Source organism: Gobius niger, assembly GCF_951799975.1.
Source record: "Gobius niger genome assembly, chromosome: 7".
NCBI lineage: Eukaryota > Metazoa > Chordata > Actinopteri > Gobiiformes > Gobiidae > Gobius > Gobius niger.
In genome coordinates, this window is record NC_136858.1 from 34,860,382 (window position 1) to 34,883,494 (window position 23,113).

Genomic DNA, 23,113 nt, shown 5'->3' on the forward strand with positions numbered 1-23,113 from the left:
CTATTTCTGAATGTCTCTAATATTCTAAATTTGTAAGAAATCTTTTCTCAGATGTTAATGCTCTTGGTTTGGACATATGTTTAAAATCTGCGCTTGGAACTGACTCTCGATCACAACCCTTTACCGTGTTTTCCAGCAAAGATATGGAACGTTTCTCATCTTGATTTCCTCGGAGGCAGATGGAGGCCTCTCTGCGAGCGTGGGAATGTACAGTATGTGTCGTCTCAAAGCTGGAAACAGCCCTGGACTGATGAGCTGTAAACCAGCCAGTGTTTCTGTAATTCAGCGACAGCCGTTAACTTGAGCTCCTTTACAAAAGCACATTTCCTTCAGCAATAATGAAGCTGAGAGGCGTTCACATCTTGTCTTAGCCACCCCTCTCTCTCACTCTCCCTCAGCACAACCTGCCCAAGGACAAGGCAATTAGCATTTACTCTGTGAATGTGCAATAGCCACATTCTGGGCCCGTAGCTGTGGAGCGGCTGATTAATTGGAGATCTCGATGCAAGCTGAGAAAATTACTATTGAGCCAGGGTGAAATTCCAAATGTTGCATGATTTAACTTCCCAATCAACTACATCTTTATCCGTGTTAAATGTTTTAGGTTCCATTTCCACACAAGTCTCTTTGAATGTCGGTGTCAGCTTGGCCAATCCCCTGCAGCTGAATAACAAGGTGTACTTTATTATCTCTATAGGGAAATTTGTCCACTGCTTTGCTTTGCCTCTTTCAACACTGAAGTGGGAACCTGTCAGGACCAGTGGCTTGTATTGTGAATTCCAATGAGGTTCATTAGGTCTTCTAGTAATAATGACAAAATGTTCTTATAGCCAGACCTGTTGTATAGTGCATATTTTTAAGTGAACATGCAAACTCCGCAAAGAAAAGCTCACAGTCTGGGAATTAGTGATGGGATTTATGGCCAAGTCTTTGGGATCCGTTCATTTCATTACATTTTTTTAATAACGCCGGCCAGAAAACACATTTTACCAAGACCCGATCGCTGACCGGCACCTTTTTATTGAAATTATACAAAATTATGATGGGAAAGATTACTAACCTGGCAAGAGCCAAATTGATATTAACAGTGCCAATAACATTAGCGCTGATGTCAATCTGGGACCGCTCTGGTTTCCCATCCTCCCCCAGTCGTTTGGGGAGAGGATGCACTTTTGCTGCTGAAAAGATCAAGAACATCTAAAAATTCTGAATTATTTTATTTTTAAATAATGCATGTGTGTTTGCAAGTATGTTGCAGTATACATAGTTTCTGTTAATTAGTATCCATTTGGCCCAAACCACTTTTGGTTCAGATTCAAACAGATTGGCCCTTTGAAAAGTTTGCATGTGAAAAAGATTTTGTGCTACAATTAATCAGTCCCTCCAGGATTTCGCGGGCGTTTTTTGTGATTGCTGTGGGGTAAAATGCCTGATTTCGCAGGCCATTTTTCCAAAAGTTGCGATGAAAAACAATATATTTTTTACATAACAATGTAACTTTTCTTTGTATGTTACATCGATTTTAACCAACGAGACTATGGGGAATAATCCGTCCATTTTCTTCCGCTTTATCCGGGGCCGGGTCGCGGAGGCAGCAGCACACCCTCGTCCAGCTGTGCAAATAAATGTTATTTTAGATTTTTATTATTATTAATTATGATACACAAAAAAAAAAAACAGAACCATGTGCGCCCCTCCCCTCTCGTCTCCTCCGCTCAGCTACAGAAAGTGGGCAGGGCTAACAGGCACCTGCCTGTTTCTGTGAGCGCAGGGTCTGACTCCACACAAATCTGATTAGATAGAGCCATGAATGAGAACACGAGGAAAACGGACGAATGTCGACATTGAGTTTCGGCTCCGGTTCAACAGAACTGTGACTCCTAAAGCTCACGCAGTAAAAGCACCAGCCCCTCACACTAACGCCACTCACTCCATCACGGGGGAAAGAAGCGTCCAAACGCACACGCAGAGTTTATCTGTAAGATAAAGCCTATATCGCCACATAAAGATCCAGTAGCAGAGAAAAGCAACTTGGACAGAGCACAGTAGAAGATCCATGGTAGGAGCTCACAGCGCCTCACGCTGTAAAGGCCCAGGTGAGTGAGAGGAGGCGGAGCAGATGCGAAAGTCCTTCAGTCTGAGGCGGGGGCACTGGGCGAAAATAGAAAAAATGAAATATATTTAAATTATCAAAAACTCACTTTAGTTGCGCATAGGAGACAGAGTTAAGGGAAAGGTGCGAAGGAAATTGAGGATTATTGGAATAGTTGGGATTTTGGAAAAGACTGGAGGGACTGATTAATGGAAAGAGGCTGCAATTGTTAACAGTTTGAAGTCCAAAAAGCTTTCACTCGCTGCCTGCTATGCTGTTGTGCTGATTCATGAGTTCAATCAAGGTAAAAGAGAATGGAGAAAAAAACAGATCCAGCTCTTTTCTTAATAGAGATATGGTTTGAACTCAGCATAAAGAGCCGATGCGGTCATGAAGGTCACACCACTACCAGCAATTGAACCCAGGACCTTCTTCCTGTAATGCCAAAACTGACTCGATCCATTGTCATGTCCTTAAGATCACTTGTTTCCCGAAGAAAAAAAAAGTCCTTAGAGCGTCGTTTCTCTCCCTGTCACCTCTCCTCGACGCGTCTTAAGCCCTTAGACAAAGTTTGCCTGATGAATATTAAAACGGCGATCTCCATGTGTACAGTTCCTTTTGTAAATCCATCACTGGCGATAGTTGTCAAGGTGAGTATCATTTATATTCGCTTGTTCGCACGTGTCCTCCGCCCGCCCCGATAAGGCCTCACCAGTGTAACCCGGCGTAACGCTCTCATCCAGACAACCTTCAGCAGTCAATAGCACTTTGAAAGCGCGTCTTTCTTCTGGTTTCAGGAGCAGATAAGACAAAGCGGAGAGTTGTTAAAGAAAGACAAAGACCTTGGAGTGACATTGATAACGCTCGGAAGAAAGAAGTTTTCGCTGCTGGGTGTGTTACTGAAACTTAAAGGGAATTCGATAAAAAGGAGAGTAAGAGGGTTGAGGGACGGAGCAGATGTTTTGACAAAAACATGCTCTACAGGTATATGCTATACAGAAAGAATACTATGTTGAGAGAGCGATGACTTGACCTCAAACCTTACTCGACTTGATGTTTTACTAGCGTCTATATATTCAAAGTTTATAGGTAAACACTGTATAAACATTAACTATGTGTGTCCCCCAGATATGAGGTCGACATGTATATATATATCGGTTCACTGATAAAGGTGATACTGATTTATTTTGAAATTACAGAAAGGTTTATCCTGTTGGGTGTCAGACTGGATCAGTTATTGTCTTGGTTCGATCAGATTAATCATATTGTCAGTATGATGGGCAAAGGTATAGCTTCGGCAAAGGAATGTTTACTGTCCATCTCCTGTTCTGAAAACTGTTGTCCAAAGCATAGTATTGCCTCACCTACGTCACTGCCCTATAGTTTGGTCCAATGCTACACAAAAGCGTATTCAGAAACTTCAAATTGCTCAGAAAAGAGCAGCTAGAGTTGTGCTCCACTGTCCTTTTCAAAGCAATGTCCATGAGATGCACAAGAAACCGTTTTCAGCGGGTTTTGTCACAGTCATGTGATGAAGTGACAACAAAGTCTTTGGTTGTTCCCAAACCTAGTAGTAACTCAATGAAAAGAACTGTTCTGTACAGAGAGGCAAACGCATGGAACTCGCTTCATTTTAATATTAGAAACACTAAAAATAAACCACATTTCAAGCTGAGAATGAAAGGTCAATTAGCTCAGCACATGTGAGCAAAAATATCTTCTTATGCTTTTTATGAGTATATGGTTTTATTATACGGCTCTTCACAACGTAAGTAGAACGCTCCGTTGATTTGAATGGGATTTCCCAACGTTCTACCGGTCATTATTTTCTGATAAAGGACCCCTGAAAAAAATAATGACCGCTGCCAATGGCAACGGAGTTCGTGCTTTCATATCACTCCGCGCGTACGTAGTAGCGACACTATCTCTGTCCCCGTCTCTGAGAGAGAAGTTGGGGGAATTGCTCATGAAGTTAGCGTGAGTCTGACTTTCAACTTACCCAGAGATTCACCAGCATTCCTCCTCTCCAACTGCGCCTTCAACTAAGTAGCTAGGCTAGCTACTAGCCTTGCTGCTTCTAGCCTAGCAAAACGTTGCCGAGCAACTATTTGGCGCGGAAGTCATTAAATAAACCTTTCAACCTTCATAAAAGTGTACAAAGTTTATGTTGTGTGTGTTCAGTTGGCAAATGGCCGTATAATAAGTCATTATCGGGAAAATAAGTACCTTCAGGGCGAAACAAGTCCGGGTCGCCCTGTCGGTGCTTATTTTCCAGATAATGACCAGCGTTCTATACATTATCCCTTACATATGAAATGTGTAACATTTATGTAATCCCTTTTGACTGTTTTGTCATTTTAAATTGCAGTATTTCAGGACCTCAAGAAGACTAGCAGCCGCTCTGTGGGAGCTATTGGGGATCCCAGTAAACAATAAACAAAAAACAATCAGGAAGCACCGCTCACTAAGGGCTGACCAATTCTATAGCTGGAACCAATCAAACTTTAAAGGAATACCCCACCGTTTTTCATACTGAGATATGTTCTTACCTGAGCTTAGACGAGTTGATACGTACCTGTCTGGTCTTTGTGCTCGTGGAAGAGTGTGGTTGCTTCAAACTTCACCCCGTTTGGAGCTATAGGAATACATTGGGAGAGGTCAAATACTAACAACATCTTTGGTCGTTTTGCGTGACTGAAGGCACGCACAAAGACAAGACAGGTACGCATCAACTCGTCTAAGCTCAGGTAAGAACATAATCAGTATGTAAAAACAGTGCCCTGTTCCTTTAAATGGATTCTCTCTCTTCCAAAATCCAACCTCCTGATGGCAACCAAAATTTGGTTCTAGTGCCTCTTTCAAACCACTCGGCCCTGCTTACTAGGCATTTGATCGTGTGCAAAATGGATTGTCCAAGCTAATGTGGTGAAGCTGGTATTTTATTGCACAGGTTGCATAGGTTTTTTTACAAAGGCTTCACACAGAGAAATATGCAATATCAAGGCCGGCGTGCCAACAAATAAATTGTAGGGAGCGAAAGAAACATTTGTCTGAATTTATCATTTCCTTTTCTTACACTTAGCAGAACGGCAGACACTTTGGAAAACCTTGAACGTTTATATCTTGGTGTTCATACATTTCAACTCGCCAAAATGGATGGTGAAAATAAAAGAGTTAGTCAGCATTAAGCCCCCAGAAGGTCACCCTAGTGAAACCACATTCTCGAACCTCCTCTGTCTGACTTAGGTATGTGTACATGTCATGTTGCATAAGTGGCTAGATGAGAGTAAAAGTGTTTAATATTGGCTCTTTTGAATGGTCTGAGACAGTTTGTCGAAACCACAAGTGAAAGGTGGACTTCGTAAGGCTGTTGTCGCCTTTTTTTCTTCAATGTGGCAGAATGGTATATTTGCATAACACAAACTTTAAAGGTTGCAGTGAATTCTGATGTAGGCATTGTTCATTTTAATCAAACGACGTACTTCTGAGCAAATTAGCTCTCTAAAAATCTACGTTCTCTGGCTGGCATCTTAAGATATCAATATGAAAATGAGCCAGTTTTTTTAAATGGCTCTTATAAATGAATTGAGAAGATTTGGCTCTCATAAATCCCATCATTTCAACGGCATCATTTTGCTTTACACCATTAGTTGGCTATCTTCTCGGTTTGCTGAAGCTTCCCCTCTGTACTGACCTTGTTCCTGTTGAACACTCTCTTGCAGGTTGGAGTGGTGCTGCACTACTCGTCTCTGTCCACCATGCTGTGGCTCGGGGTCACGGCTCGAAACATCTACACGCAGGTGACGAAGAAACCGCCTCAGAGCCAAGACGGCGACCCTCCACCGCCTCCTCCGTCACCGCTCTGGCAACCGCTGCTCCGGTAAGCGCCGCCCGACCCCAACCCCTGCTGCACCCGCCTCGGAGAGTTTCTGAGAGTCGGTGTTGAAAGATTTTTGTTGTTGTTTTGTTTTGATGAGTCACTGCTGCTGTGTGCGTGTTTCTCCGAGGCCAAGGGCTGGATCACTCGGCAATGAATTTTAATAAAGCTCATGTCCAGTGTCAGGCCCCTGTACTTCCCACTCTGGACTGTTTCGAAACCGATGGAGTGGAATGGAGAAAGATGACATGACGCAAATGGGAGAAACCGGTCAAAACAAAGGGGTTTTAACTGGCGTGGTCAGTGGTTAAGGCAAGGTGTATTTATGGACGTGAAAAAAAAGTCTCTTCTGGGGACCAATGTATTCATATTTTACGTTGTATAACTTGATTACATTTTTGGGGGGCGGGAATGTGTTTACTTCGTAGGGTGGCTGGTGCATTAGAGATAGGGTGATGGGCTCAGTCACCCGAGAGGAGTTCGGAGTAGCATCTCGGGCATCTGTTCCCGGATGACTCCCGGTCGCCTTCCTATTGGGAGGAGACCTCGTGGAAGACCCAGGACACACTTGGAGGTCAGGATCCCCCCCAGAACAGCTGGAGGAAGTGTAACGTGGAGACTGCTGCCTCTGCGACCCTGCTTCGGATAAAGTGGAAGAGAATGGATGGATGGATGGATGGATGGATGGATGGATGGATGGATGGATGGATGGTTGGATGGATGGATGGATGGATGGATGGATGGATGGATGGATGGATGGATGGATGGATGGATGGATGGATGGATAGGTAGATGGATAGGTAGATGGGTGGATGGATAGGTAGATAGGTGGATGGATAGATAGGTAGATAGGTGGAGGAATGGATGGATGGATAGGTAGATAGGTGGATGGATGGATAGGTAGATAGGTGGATGGATGGATGGATGGATGGATGGATAGGTAGATAGGTGGATGGATGGATAGGTAGATAGGTGGATGGATGGATAGGTAGATAGGTGGATGGATGGATGGATGGATGGATGGATAGGTAGATAGGTGGATGGATGGATAGGTAGATAGGTGGATGGATGGATGGATGGATGGATAGGGTTAGAGAGTGAGGGACTGAGCCGGTGGTCAGGATTTTGAATTAGGTTGGAGCCCCCACTGCAGGTATTAGTGGGAATTGCCTCTACTAAATGACTGAATACAAGCGTGCTTTTTCAGCCGACTGCATGCTAGAAAAAAGTAAGGAGACTTCGCACATTGATTGGCGATGGGTAGGATGAAGGCTGAAAGCAAAGTCTAATAAAGAAATTCCTGCACACCATTAAATCTTTAGAGTAGGGTTCTCCAAGGATTTGAGAATCCTTCTCCAAGATTCTCAAATCGAGGATTCTCCAAGGATTTTGATGGTGTTATTAGACTTTGCTTTCAGTCAACTGCATACTAACAATCCGATGGTGCCACAATGAACACAATGTGAGTGCAGAGCTACAGATGATTTTTAAACTGTGAAATAGCGGAGGATAGTTTTCTGTTCCTTCAGTGGCATAGGCTCAATAGAAGAAATGACCGTGGTTTAGCCGTAAATATGTCTGGTATGCTTTTGAGGAGGAAACAATGTTGTAATGTCTAACTCCGAACTTTCCCCTTAGGATTGGACGTTTTACCTGTGAAAGACGGCATAGTTCAGAAAGTAAATTGTTTATTTACGATACACTTTTTACTGACCTTCATGGCGTCACCTTCCCAATATGGCGGCTACATCCCACAGGGCTTTGAAACACGGCTTATATTTTTCTATATCGATTTTCAGTTCACTTTGAGTCTGCACATAAACGGTGAGATATACGTTCTTTTAAACTGGCAGCCTGTATTCATTAGCTTTTCCATAGCCTTAAATTGAATTCTGTGTCATTTTATGAGTGGCTAACTTCTCTCATCAGAGTGTAGCCGAGCGTAGTACTTACATATACTGGGGTCTTTGTGTTGATTCGTACTGGCTTCTGTGTTTTCTGCAGGTGTTTGTCGGCTCATGCTACTTTGAGACCGCAGCTAGCACCGAACACCTCATTGCATCACTTTTATTTCAGCTTGTCCTCACAGCTCACAAATAACGCGATAACATATTACTTCGAATGCAGTACTGTGAGTCGAGATTCGTTGAGGCTTGAGCTCTTTCTTTGCCAAATTATGATTCTGTTTTGCCATAGGTGATTCACACTGGATAAGGCTCAGAGATTTATGATTAAATGCATCGGCACTGACATAAAAGAAAATGCCGTGGAATAACATAAATAAAATGAGTGTCCAGCCGGCGTTGTTTTTCACTTACAGTGCACTTCTGTCAGCAATTACTGTATCCCTGGGAAAAAATAACCTGCATTGTTGCGCATTGAGAATAGTAAATGTAAATAATCTATGACTCAGTTCTGACTTCTTTGCTTTAGGCTGCCGTTTCCCTGTTGTATGGGTATGGAGGTTACGCTGTGCCGCATGTCTATCCAAGAACAGTCAGGGATAGACATGCGGCGGTCTTTTGTTTAATGATTAAATGAATCTGTGCGGAAGAGTTAATTGTCTTTAATTGTCTTAAAGCAGAGTAAACCCTTCAGAGGCCTGTTCAGCCCAGACGATCCAATCACGTCTGGCATCCGTGGAACTGCTGCTTAGCAACACAACCGCTCACTGAACAATGGAGCATCATCCTCACAGCGATCTCAGGCTGATGCTATTGGCAAAATAACACCCTTAAAGTCAGTGCGGTTCACTCATTTGAGCAAAATGGGGCGACGGTGGTGCAGTTGGTAGAGCGGGTCGTCGTGGGCTCAAATCCCAGCTCCTGCAAATGCACACTGTCCTTGTGTCGTTAGGCAAGACACTTCACCCTACTTGCTTAACTCCCGCCTGAACCCGCCTGAGAGGATCATTTTCCTCACGTCATCAGATTTTTTTTCCATCATTTTTTCGTTGGGTGTTCAACTCATTTTTGTAACTTTTTTGCCTTTTTTTTTTGGCAATTTTTTGTATTTTTTTGGTCAAATTTTTATCACATTTTTGTCATTTTTTTGTCACATTTTTGTCACATTTCTGTCATTTTTTTTGTCCATTTTTTAATCAAATTTTTGTCATTTTTTTGTCACATTTTTATCATTTTTTTGTCAAATTTTTATCACATTTTTGTCACATTTTTGTAATTTTTTTTGTACATTTTGTCATTTTTTGTCATTTTTTTGTCATTTTTTTTTTCGGGTCAAATTTGTGTCATTTTTTCCATCAATTTTTCGTCACTTTTTTGTCAATGTTTTCTCACTTTTTGTCACATTTCCATCATTGTTTTCATCTCAGTTTTGTTGCTATTTTCACAGCTATTTCCAGAAGCTTTTGGACTGGGGTAAAGCCAAACTGGAGAAAATGTGCTCGGTTCAGGCGGGAGTTAAGGGGTTAAAAGCAATTCATTCAGTTTTGACAGATTTTACACTCTGTGCCAGTTTCACATTAACCTTTCCTGTAACTACTGAGGAAAATGCTCTGATTTGGGTCAAAACATCTGCAAACATCAACAACTTTGGAACACTTTAAGTAGTCCGAAGGCAAAGGTGCAATTGAAAGTCAAAAAAGTCCAATTTCAGTCAAAGTTTTTGTCTAATGATTGAAAAAAAAAGCCTTTATTCCTCCCTGAAAAAGTCTACGTGTTGGCCATTTTCTTGTTTTTTCGTCAGTGTTCCAGACCTATGCAACAGTTCGCAGACAGATGAATGTGGGCACGAAGCTTAAACCGCCCGTTTCCATGGCTTCACTCGCCGCTCCAATAATTACCTCGATCCCAAAAGCAGCACACCCTCGAGCATTATCACCAATCTCGGTGTATTTAGCCTCCTGACCGTTTTAATTCCTCTTCACGTGTCACATTGGATTCCTGCCTCTGTCTTCAGCCCTTTATTTTGTGCCGTGTCTCTATATTTGGTTCGTTGGAGGCAGGGGGAGCAGGAAAGGTGGTGCGTGCTCTGCTTTTGACACGTCTTGTTTCGGTCCCAGAGGCTTCGAGAAGGAACCGTGTTTGAGGAGATTTGAGAGCAGAGCGGGGGGTGCACGGGCCAGGTTTCTGCTCTCTTAGAACACAAAGAGACTTGCTCAGGAGGAAGGATAATCATTTGGTGGGCAATTTAATGGGTGGGTATAACTTTTTACCATGTTAAAACCTACTCGGAGCTTTGTTTTTTTTATAAAAGCTCCTCCTGGGATCTCTTGCTAAGCTTAATCCTCTCATCGCAAAGTGAAAACTCAGCTGAACTACAGCCAAATGTGCCGAGCTGTATAACTTTATTTCTCCAGTTCACGGCTGGCGGAGGCAAATTAAAGCCGGTCTCCAAAACAGGCCGGGGCTTTTATTAGAAACTATAGTGGTAGAAATATTCCCCATGTTAGGAATTTGTCTCATACTGGTGTAAATGATAACTCACGTGCAGGAAGTAAACAAACGGGAACCCGGGCCGAGGGGGACGCTGCGGAGGAGCTGATCCGAGCGTAACTTTGACACAGATTTAGCCACTTTTCAAACCTTCTGTGACGATATTTGGAAACAGGGCAAACAACAAATGTTGTGTGACCCTCCAGGGTTTTAATAAAGTCACCATCGCGTCTTCAAAGCACGTCCAGCTGCTCCGTGTGCAGGTCAGTCCCACGCCTCAAAATAACTCCTCCGATCAGCGCGAGCGTCTCGTTTTCTCTCGGGTCAGTCTCATGATCGATCACAAACACAAACGCTCCGTCTAAACTCCACTTTACACAAGATAACAACAAATAATCTGGTCCGCGGTAAAAACGAAACAGAAACCTGCAGTAACATTGATGTCAATGTTCCGCTAACAGAGTTTTATTGGTTTATTTGGTCGGGACAGTGCATGTTAATACACACCACACCGGATTATAGCCATGGGCTAAATTACATCCGTGGTCCCACACCCAAACACTCAAACACACTCTCATTAATCTGAGCCTATTGTACATCTTTTAAGTGGTGGGGGAAGTATGAACATTGAACAAGAAGAAATCCACAGTTTCTCCTGCAGTGCCTCCCCTTAACTTGGTCTGATGCAGATAAAGCTGTGAAGTTAAAGTGGCGCCCTCGTGTCTAACTTGGCCATACGACAGCTTTGAATTGGCCCCGCGTCAGGCTGCCGCTCTCCGTAAACAGTATCTACTCACATTCAGCTGTGCACGGAAAACATTGCCTATAGGTGAGCGGCGTTCGACCCATTCAGCCCTGGCACGAAAACAGACATTTAATCATTGATCTATTTACATGGACATACGAAACATCGGTGCATTATTCCCTCGATAAGACAATACTTTTCCACTGTTACTGCGCCTACTGTATCTTGCTCAACCAAATATATTATCAACACTGATCCTTTACAGTGATGTGCCGCCATGCCTAATTTAAGAGAGCGGAGCATGCATTAACACATCGTATGGAGTAATAGCATATCCCTGTGAAACATAAGGGCACACAGTTATGCCTATGATTAATAGTACAGTACGCGAATCTTAACACATGGCGACCATCTCTGAAATCTCTCCCCGCAGTATCATGCCTTGACATTATTAAAATCACATCTCGCCGCTAATGTATTCCGCTCTTTTTTCCTGAGAGCCGCACCGGAAAGAATCAAGCCCCATCAGATAAGGATCCCCTCAACTTTTATAAGCGCCACTTTCCCTCCATCGCCGAGCAAATCCCCTAGACACCTGCACGAGAGAGAGAGAGGATGAGGGGAGGGGGGGTGGGGGGAGGCAGAGGCATAGGTTGGGCTCTCCTCCTCCCCTCTTCCCATCATGCTTTGCTCCTCCAACGAGATAATTTGTCGAGGGGCCGGCGGTAGAGTTGATCCGCGGTGATTGACGGTAATGCTGTTCTTCAGACAGGCTCAGCCAATGGGACTTAGCAGCTGGAAACAAATCAATTTCCCCCCCATCTGTGTGAAGGAGAGGGACCCCCCCCCCCCCCCCCCCCCCCTGGCAGGACCTGTATACCCCCTCAATCCCCTCCTGTAGAAGACATGTCCTGTTCGGTGATGCTGTTTGGTACTGCGCAATCCATGTGACCTTTGTCGAATGTCGAAAGCATGATGTTGCAGTATTTCTGTGCAGTATATCGAACGGTGAAGCAAGTTTCTAATCAGCTAAAAGACCTCAAATAGCCAATCAGTTTGATTTTCAGCTAACTGACTTCTATTACTCAACCATTATTGATCTGACCCTGTTTTAAAAGTAATGTTTGTAGGATTTCTTCTTAGTGTTTTAAAAAAAAAAGGCACTGAATTCTGCCAAAGCAAAAAAAATGTGAGCATAACATCTTGTACATCAAACTGTTGCTTGTAATTGAGGTGAATGAATCTGCCACTCCAGACTTAGCGCATTTAAGTGGGTGGAGACACTTTTTCCTCCAACCAGATCGACTCCGCGTCCAGGAGAGTGGTTGTGTGGGAGTGGAGGGTGAACATGTGCTTTTGTTTTGCTTCGCGTTCACGCCAAGCATGGCCCGATCCGCGCCACAGCGGACGCTGTAGCTCTTTTTCTCTCCAGACGTGAACATGGTTTAGCTCACGATGGGGTAAATAAAGTTTTTAGTTTGACCTGTGAGAGCCTAAGCCTTAAGAAAGAACGCAAGACAGCGCACTGTAAACGAGGAAGTGAATGTCAGCCGTGTTTCCATCAGTGCAGTCACCTCCTCTTGTGACGCCCCCTCACAGGTGGCGGAGGCGAATGGCACATATAGCTCCGCCACTCAGAAAATAATTCGCCAAGAGCCTGCGCCACTCCGTGCGCCGCCACAAGATCTGGCCCATAGAGTGCCAAAAATGGAGAAACTTGTTATTCGCTCCCATGCGTTGAGTGCCATTTTTTTTTTTTTTATTGCGAAACTAGACACTCTAAAACACCTTGTGTGTGATTGTGGTAGCTCTGTGATGAACAGAAGTGAAATAAATGACGATCAAAAACTTGTGAAGAGTCACGATCTGGACATTTCATATTATTGTGTTTCTTTGCTCTTATTTTTCAGTCTGAAGGGCTGTGGTGTTGTGTAGCAAACAGCTGTAAACCCGACACGTCTCTCTCGCTCTCTGGAGCGCGTTTGACAAAGCAGAGTGGCTTCCCATGGAAGGATCGAAACAGTTGAGATTTTAACATTTCTCTGAGTTTTTAAATGGTCAAAATCGGACCAAGGACGACTGAGAAACATCCTGTTAAAGTCTTCAATCCGAGAATCAGGCTGTTTGAAGGCACACGTGATAATGAGCGAACACGCTAACATGCGTGTTTCAAAACAATGTTGTCATTGAAAATTACAACATTGTTAGTGTCCATCCAGAGAGGAGAGAGGAGGAGAGGCGTTAATCAGAAAGGAGAGTGTTTGATGAAACACTAATTATCTCAGAATCTAGAAAAAAAATCAGTGATTTTGATCAAATTTAGCCTCTGTTCAGCTTAGATGTCTCAGGAACTGAGGCACGTAGAAGTAAACGGTTTTCACCTACGGAGAGCTTAGAGCTTCGTCTTTAAAACGAGCCACAGCATGTGTCCATAGCTATAACATAGAATATGCTGTAGTGCTACAAATATCATGAAAAACAGTTTGGATTGTTGGCACTCAACAGCTAAATCCCTAAAACAGTACGGCCTCAATGTGTTAAAATAGTGAATCCAATAATTGATTTGTTTACCATAACACCAGCGGCAATAGTTTGACATTTGTGTTGATTCTAAGGCATCTAGTGGTAGGTTTGCAAGTTAAACATGTAAACTTTGTGAACCGAGTTGCGCATACTTCACAGGTTGGCATGAGCAAGCTGATGAGGGAACGTCGTAAGATGGTAAAAAGCTGTTATCACTTTACTGAAATTCAAGAATAACCCATTTTTCACTGAAACAATTCAACATTTGTACAAAGCATTAGTCTGCAAATAACCTCTGATACGCCAATGTTTCATTCAAAATGCACCTCTACATTTTTGTAACAAAGCATCAAAATGAAGGCCACGCTGAGTTGTTATGGAGTCTCTAGTGTCATTTCTGGTTTTCAGAGTGTTAAAAGGTCTGAGACACAGCCTCGCATTAACGCCACATTTGTCCATTAAGTCCAAAAAGCTTGCATTATTCAGAAGGCCTTTATCTCAGCCACAGTGATCTGTTGCCCAAAGCCGCTGACACATGCAGTCCTTTGTTTAATCTGAGGATATCCAGTACTTATGCATAATGCAGTTCACAGCTGTATGACCATGAACCATCCCGGAACAGAGGTGGCGTCCTGGCGGGGCTCCAGAGAGAGGGGTCACTGTGGCGTCACTGAAGCAGAGGACGATACAGGGCAGGCGGGGCAGGCGGGAGACGCACACCCCCGGTGTCAGAGAGGAGAAGGCCGAGGAGAGATACGCTCCCCTGCACCATTAAAGCCACTTCAGAGACTATTTATATCCTCTGATTACTGCTCCCATCTCACTTAAAGAGCTGTTCTGCTATTGTTTTCATATGCCAGGGACTGTTTAATGAAACCGATAGCAAAAGGGGACCGCGTGGGATAATTTTTCGAGCAGGTTTTGCATAAAGTGAGATAAGTGTATGGGCTGTAATTCCTTTTATTGTTTTAGACAAGACCACGTTGGGTTAGAAAATGGGTCAGATTCATAAAAATATGTGCAAGTGTAGTTTTGTGTTTCACAGGTATACAGTAGGTAGCAATATACGTATCTCATAGTACTGCACTATCATGATATCAACCTCATGGCGCAATATTTAATGTGATGAGATGGAATCATATCTTTTAGGCTTCACAATGTGTTTAATAACAGAAATGCTTCCATGCTGGCTGCACTTAAAGGAATAGGTCCCGTTTTTCCATACTGAGATATGTTCTTACCTGAGCTTAGACGAGTTGATGCGTACCTGTCTGGTCTTTGTGCGTGCCCGTGGAAGAGTGTGGTAGCTTCCAACTTCACCCCCGTTTGGAGCTATAGGAATATGTTGGGAGAGGCCAAATGCTAACAACATCTTTGGTCGTTTTGCGTGACTGAGCACACACACAAAGACAGGTACACATCAACTCGTCTAAGCTCTGGTAAGAACATACTGCATCTCAGTGGGAAAAAACAGTGACCTGTTCCTTTAAACAAGCATAGTCGATATTGTGCCACCTGCTTTGTAGCATGGGATTATGCAATTATTACACTACCGCTCAAAAGTTTGGATCCATTTAACCTCTTAACTCCCGCCTGAACCGAGAGCATTTTCTCCAGTTCAGCTTTACCCAAATCCTGTAGGCCAGTGTAACACCTGATTTAAAAGCTAAGACCTACAAAACTAAGTTGATCTTTTTCCTCACATCATCAGATTTTTTTTTATCACTTTTTTTGTTGGGCAGTCATCTCATTTTTGTCAAATTTTCTTGACTTTTTTGTCACTTTTTCGTCACTTAAAAAAAAAAAAATGTCACTTTTTCGTCAAATTATTCGCATTTTTTTGTCAAATTCTTATCACTTTTTTGTCCATTTTTTGTCACTTTTTCGTCCATTTTTTGTCACTTTTTCGTCAAATTTTTCTCACTTTTTTGTCAAATTTTTGGCCATTTTTGTCAATTTTGTACATTTTTTGTACATTTTTGGTCACTTTTTCGTCAATTTTTTGTCACTTTTTTCACATTTTCATCCTTGTTTTCGTCTCAGTTTTCTTGCTATTTTCACACCTTTTTTCCAGAAGCTTTTGGATTGGTGTAAAGCTGGAGAAAATGTGCTTGGTTTAGGTGGGAGTTAAGGGGTTAAAATGTCTTTATTTTTGAGAGAAATGTACTTTTTTCCAATTAGGATGACATTAAATGAATCAGAAATACATTACGTTGTTAATATTGTGAATTCCTATTCTAGCATTCATCAGATCATTCTTTTTCATCTTTGAACCACAGTGTATGTGGAGTGGACCAGCCCAGGTGGCTTAGATCTTCTCCAAAGGGTGGGTGGTGCCCATGGAAACATTGTGTAAGCTAATCATGTTAAAGAAAACATTTCAAACAAACACCATGAGATTTTGTATTGCCATTAAAGGGGTCGATCTCTGGAATGACTGTACAGAGGATCTCAAATTATGTCCCTCTCTCTTCCGCCTAAAGAGAATGTATAAAAGTATTATACTTGAAAAATACCTTAATTCTGTTTACTAGTGAACAGTGAAGAGGCATCAAGAGCCCCCACACCTGCAGCACGGAGGAGGCGTCACAAGAGGAGCTACAGGAAACAGCAAAAGGGACCAACGAGGAGATGGTGATAGTCTGTGGAGGGAGCTTTACAGGAGGAAGAGGAAGGACGAGGTGGAGCTGACCAGTGCAGGACACCACACTCTGAGACGGGGACAAGCCCAGGAGGCGGTGCACCGTTTCAGATGATCAGAGGAGACAGAGGGCAGCTACAGTTTCTCCATCCTCCAAGGTCATGCGGGTGGAGTGGCTGAAGGACAACGAGATCATCGACCCGGCCGAGGACAGGAACTTCTACATCACAGTGGACCACAACCTGATCATCAAGCAGACGCGTCTGTCCCACACGGCCAACTACACCTGTGTGGCCAAGAACATCGTGGCCAAGCGCAAGAGCTCCACCGCCGTGGTCATCGTCTACGGATTTCCCATCAACCAGTGCTCCTCCTGTGACCAAAACAGTGAAGATGGCGGCCGCGACACAACGATCTTTCACCAAAGAAAAAAAAGAGTGGAAAAAGAGTGGTGCGCACTGAATGGGTGCTGCTGCCGGATGCTCTCTCATCGAATGCAATTTCTCCATCTGTGAGATCAATAAAGTATCATCTTATCTTATCTTATCTTAGTTTGTTTAAGACTGTCAACTTACTTAAAAAAAAAAAATAGGAAAAAAATAGGAAAAAAACAATAATAAAATCCTTTGAATGTCTGATGTTATGTTAGAAAGTTTAACAAAAACACGTGCTGTAAGTTAAAAAAAAACAACAAAAAAAACAAGGGTAGGCAAAATAAGCATTAGCTTCAGCCTATACCTTTTCGGTCATTTTGTATGTTATGTTATGAAGAAGTATACTTTAAAAAAAAAAAGGGCAATTATGCTAGCACTGCTGAAAACTGTTGTTCTGATTAGAATAGCTATAGAACTGGCCTGGGTGACCCCAAACTTTTGGCCTGTAGTGCTTATACTGCATATATTTTCTAAAGGCTTACAGTGAAATATATTATAATGGAATATATTAGATTCTGTGAGGAAGCTGAAATCTCTTCCTTCCCTTCCCTCCCTCCCTCTGGTTCCTGTATTCACAAACTCTGGTCCGCCCCAACACCTAATGCACACTGAGCGCTGACCCCAACCCCATTGTAGACTTTTTGCTGTCTATTTAATCTTAAAGCAGTACTAACTTGTTTACCTTAATAAATCCTTTCCGCAGTCCCTGTGGGGGTAATACAAGTGTTTATGGGATGATTGGAGGGTCTTTCATCTCCCCCTGGTGTCTCTGGCCAGAAAACCATGTTTGCAACTTGACTGCCACCGGTCCGGAGAAAGCAATACACACTAATGGAATCACGAAGAAGAAGCTAACATGCTAACGGGCAAAGCTAAGTGTGAAAAAAAATTTTTTATTGTATAATTGGATGCACAGTAACCCTCTCTCCCTTCGCCTTTCCTGTCAGCCTCGTATTTACTCTCCAAGACAATTAATAAGTTAAAAAATCGTAACTTGCTACTACACCTGCAGTTGCGCTCATGGCCTCTAGGGGGAAGAGTTACTTAGTACTGCTTTAACTCACTGTTTGAGAGTCACATCATTTGAATTTTCTGTACGTACTCCACAATTGTTTGATCATCCGACTTGAACATTGACAATAATCTGCTGCAGTTCGATAGAGGGAGTCTGAAAGGGCATTGGCCTCCACTTTTGCGTAGTTAGTTTTGTGTCCACACTGATATTTACATCTCGATAAAGTGACACAACATGATCCGGGAAGTGATTCATTCAGAGAGACACTATATTGCACTGTTAGATGCCGAGCTTTGACCGCGCAATAACTTTGTGACAGAAACTGCTCATTTCGGTTTATTGGATTGGACATTTTCGCTGTGAAGTTGCACTGCTTTTGCTTCGCATCTTGTCATATTTACTCTGTCTTCTTTGGTTGGTTTGGGCATCTGTCGTCCTGGGTAAGTTCAAAGTGAAATTGTCTGAGAGAGGGTTTTGTGTGTGATGTATTGGTGCAGCGTGGTTATAACCGCGGCAATCAGACTTTGTAGTTGCACAGAGCAAACAGTTTGCCGTATACATTTCAAAGTGGAACTAAGTGAACTCTCATATATAGCCAGTGGGATTGTTGTGGGGCAGTTTCCCTCAGCCCGGTGGCATATAGCATACGTTTTAAGGTTAGGTTAAGGTATATTTTATTGTCCCCATGAGGAAATCGGTTCTCTGCAATTGACCCATCCTTCAGTGCTGCTGTCAGGAGCAGTGGGCGACTACAGCGCAGCGTCCATATCCTGGACAGCCAGACTACGCTGTTCTTTTTCATTATAAAGATGTGCAGTCTGGGATCCGACGTTATCTCTGCGAGTTTCGCTGGGCATGACTGACAGGCGGATTAACCAACCAGAGAAACACACGGACCGGCCGTTACAAAACAATCGTGGCGGCTTACCCGGGTTTGAAGTTATGAAAGGAACTATAGAGATTATGCAGATTCTGTCTCTACTTAAATCTAAGTGTAAATGGAGCCTCAAGTGAATGGACAAATCAAAGAATGACACGAGATTTTAACAACATTGCAGACATGTGGTCCTCTGGAACGTTTTCCCCAGTGCACATGATGCACATGAACGCTTACTCAACTGGGGAAAACAACTGGGAAACTCGAGTCAAAACAAGATTCCGCACCTGACTGCAGAAATGAGTTGTTCATGTATCGTTTAATGTGAGGTTTTTAGTTAAAGGATCTGTATCATGCCATTTTAGCCATTTCAAAGTATGATATATTGTACCTCTACCACTATGAAGTACTCATTTTTGTGATAAATGTAAGTATTTTCTGGAGGTATTTTGCAAACCGGGCAGACAAGACGCTTGGATTGAGTTGACTCTGCCCCCACGTTTTGATTGACTCACTAGCTGCTCCATCGGGTGTTTTTATTGTGGGATTCGCGTTGGTTATAAAAGTTAAGCCACTTTGATTTGGGCCAAGGTTCACAAACAAACACTATTTTGGCTGATAGTCGCCGAATCTCGGAGAGAAACTCGAACCTCCGGCGAGTGGCCTCTTCTTTAGGAAGGTTGAATAAAGTCATGTACCTAAAGACCTGTACGCTTTTCTCCGTGACATTATCGTCAGGTAAAAAAAAAAGAACAGGTTTCCAGAGTAGGTAAGAAAGAGCTCCTTCTTCACAATTTTCAGTGCAAACATGACAAATGTTCAGACACTCAGGGGGTGCGTTTGTTTTCACTGAAGGGGCAGTCGGGCATTTCTGTCTTATGACAGAAATAATGAAAAAGCTGTTTTACAACTTAAAATCGGGCCGTAAGGCAATACATTACAGACGTCGAGCACTTCCGTTCCTTTCTGATGTCACAGCAAGTCACTAGAAATAGTCTGTTTTCCAGGAGAGGGCGGAGCAGCTGCTCAGAGAGCAGGATTCCGGATGCTGAGAACTGCATGAATGAAGTCAAAAACACTCTGGGGGTGTTTTTGATAAGGAAATAAGATTACAACATGATTAAATGATGATGATTGATTGATTTGGCATGATATAGGACCTTTAAACTTGCAACGTTCTTGAGTTTGTGTCATCTTTGGAGTAACATATTTGCAAGAGAAATGCCTGGCCCCGACATCAATGAAAATTTACGAGATTTTGTGATTTTAAAGCAAAGTTTCGCTTTTGAGACGCTAATGCCAAATTTAATGGTTCGTGTGCTGAGTTAAGCGCTAATCAGTGATAAAAGACCTTTTTTATTTGATGACATCAAAATCCATTTCATCCAGTCATTTTCCGACATAAAAAGCATTTGAACACAAGCCGACTGGGAATAATGATCTCGGGAAAACAAGCTCCTCATTCATGTGGACGGCCACATGTGGACGGCCTCATGAATGCAGCAACAGCCACTCAATTTTCAAAAAACAACAGGCGAACCATAAAACTGTGTTTAGGTGAGAGAAGTTATGAATGATGTGGGACTTGAGAGAGTCTTCCCCACATGAGTGCTTCCAACTAGTGTCTGTGTTTGAATCAGTGCAATAACGTATGAGAAAAATAAGTGTCTGGGCGCTCTAAAGGGGTTCAAGAGACAAAAACAGACAAGAAACAAGTCATTTTCTGCTTTAGAAGTGCAAAAACAATCTGTGTAAAGTCCAAGCCTTCCTTTAGAGACCACTCACGCCCTTATGACCGTACTAACATCCTCTGCTCGCGTTTGTAGCCTGCTCTCGGTGGCACGGCTTTTCCCAGTGTGAATAAGTGGTTTCGCTAACATCCCGCTCATTTATACTCATCTGTGTGACGTTTGCCTAAATGGCTTTCTGTTGGAGAAGGGTCCCCGGAGGAAGCAGTGACAGCCCGTTAATACCCCCTACAAAACCCAGCCCCCTCAGCCCGGCCACAGACAAACATCTTGATTGTAATTGAATTTCTTTTTGTGTGTGCGTGTGTGTGTGTGTGAGCGAGACGGCTGCTCTGTGAAGGAGGACAGATTGCGACCGAGCAGGGGAGAGAGAGAGAGAGAGAAGGAAGGGAAAGGCTTGTAAAGTGAAGCCGAGGAGAGAAAGGTTACGGCGGAGGTAGACATGGAGATTGAACAGGAAATAGCATATTGAGGAATGGCAAAGTGGATGACAAGGACAGGACAGGAAGAGGCGGGACGTGATTGGCGTCTTCCCTTCGACAGTTCAAGAGCTTTGTTTAAAAATACACTTGAACACATTCCCATCCGGGCAAGCAAATTAGGCCTGTCTACAGCAGTGGTTTTCAAGCTGCAGTAAATGTACCTCTGGTGGTATTTGGACTCCTCCAGGTAATCTGAAATGCTAGATACTTTCATTGTTGCTTCATTAATGCATTTAGAGGCATTTCCTTCTGCTTTAGACGAGGCTGACACCCAGTTTAGACTCAATTTGGCCTGATTTTGATATATTTTAGATTCAGTTTAGTCCTGAAACGATCATAATCCGGGTACTTGGCAGGTCTAATATTCTATGAGGTGATTATTTGAGTTGAGGGTGTTTCTCTTGTCCATAGAAAAGATCAGCACAACTGTATTCTCGCCAATTACTGTATTGCTCTCACTGGCAGTAACGTTTCGGGGTCTTAGCCCTTCATCAGACTATGACTAGACCCCCCTTTGCAGATCTTTTCTATTTTTTCACAGTACTGTTTTTTGGATCCTGCACACTGGCTGAGAATTGTGGATGTGCGTGTCTTCCCTTATAAACTGTTTCTCTCGTCCACGTCATGTCATCTGATCATGTTCTGGTAACCAAGCGGGTTTCAACACAGTAGGAGAGATCTGTCAGGGCAGATCTGTCAGGTTAAGCATCCTGTTGACAAAACGATTTACGACTAAAAGACACTGCAATAGTACAAAACAAGCTCGGAGCTGATGCTATGCAAAAAGAGTTTAGAGCTAGTGGGGCCTTTCTACACTACATTCAAATTTTCCATTTCATCCTAAAAACCTTCCTATATACACACCATATAAATCATTCACGTACACAGGCTCAGTGCTATTCACAAATGGGTATTCCTGTTGCAATTTCAGCCAAGACTTAACTCGAGAAGTGAATGTTTTAAACTCAGCATTGGTTTTAAGTTCTGTGGGTAATGAGTTCCACAACTTTGCACTTTTATATGTAAAAGCATTCTGACCAAATGCAGTCTTGTGGTGAGGAACTGTGCAGTTGTGACTAATGGAGCCTCTGTTTCATCTCTGTATAAATGAACTGACCCTCAGGTGCAGATTATTGAGACATTTGAAAGTTAGTTTGAGTTTAGTTATACTTCTGGAGAATATTGCAGTGATGGTAGTGGATTGGCTTCTTTATGGTTTGATTGTAAATGGCCTGATGTGTTCAGTGGCATCTTGAGTTTTGGGAGCAATGATCAGTATTAGAGAAAGGAAACTTTTTCACAAACATGGGATGGAATTGCTTCACAAGAAAGCAATAGCAGAACGTATCATACATACTGTATTTTTAACCCGTTTATCCCGGTCAGATTTGATATTGAAGTCTGTGTTTTTTGAAAAACCTTTTGGCAAATGAGGACAGTTGATATGAATCCACTTTGACTCTTCAAGTGTCCCCCAAAGTATAATACGGGGAGATGTCAGCATTCATTAATGTTTTGCCAAAGTCTTTCTGGCCGTGCCCTTTAGTTTTTAGCTTTTTAACATTAGAATCCAGTTAAATAATGTGTAACTAAGCTTTTAAAACTGTGGTGCTTTAATAGGACTAAAACATCCAAAAATCTTGTTTGCAATGTTTTCGCAGCACACAACTGATACCATTTAATTCCACATTGAACTGTAATTCAGATCAATGTGAGTTCAGCTTCCCGATGGCCCTATGTACGAAACTGTTCCTCAGTCGACTGGAACTGACACGTAGATTCCGCAGTGATAGAGCTGGTCAGGATGCTCTCTATAGTCCCTCTGTAGAAGAACCACACAGTGATGGCGCTGGTCAGGATGCTCTATAGTCCCTCTGTAGAAGAACCACACATTGATGGGGCTGGTCAGGATGCTCTCTATAGTCCCTCTGTAGAAGAACCACACATTGATGGCGCTGGTCAGGATGCTGTCTGTAGTCCCTCTGTAGAAGAACCACACGGTGATGGCGCTGGTCAGGATGCTCTCTATAGTCCCTCTGTAGAAGAACCACACATTGATGGGGCTGGTCAGGATGCTCTCTATAGTCCCTCTGTAGAGGAACCACACTGTGATGGAGCTGGTCAGGATGCTCTCTATAGTCCCTCTGAAGAAGAACCACACATTGATGGGGCTGGTCAGGATGCTCTCTATAGTCCCTCTGTAGAGTAGAAGAACCACACATTGATGGGGCTGGTCAGGATGCTCTCTATAGTCCCTCTGTAGAAGAAACACACGGTGATGGAGC

At 43.0% G+C, this 23,113-nt stretch overlaps 1 protein-coding gene across 1 annotated transcript in view; it reads left to right on the forward strand.

Moving 5' to 3' along the window:
• Positions 1–23,113, forward strand: part of adgra1b (adhesion G protein-coupled receptor A1b) — a 414,503-nt gene that overhangs the window by 383,823 nt on the left and 7,567 nt on the right. Inside the window, exon 17 of the mRNA XM_079560565.1 lies at positions 5,815–5,972. Within this exon, the coding sequence (XP_079416691.1) occupies positions 5,815–5,972 (158 nt within the window). The remainder of the gene's footprint in view (positions 1–5,814; positions 5,973–23,113) is intronic.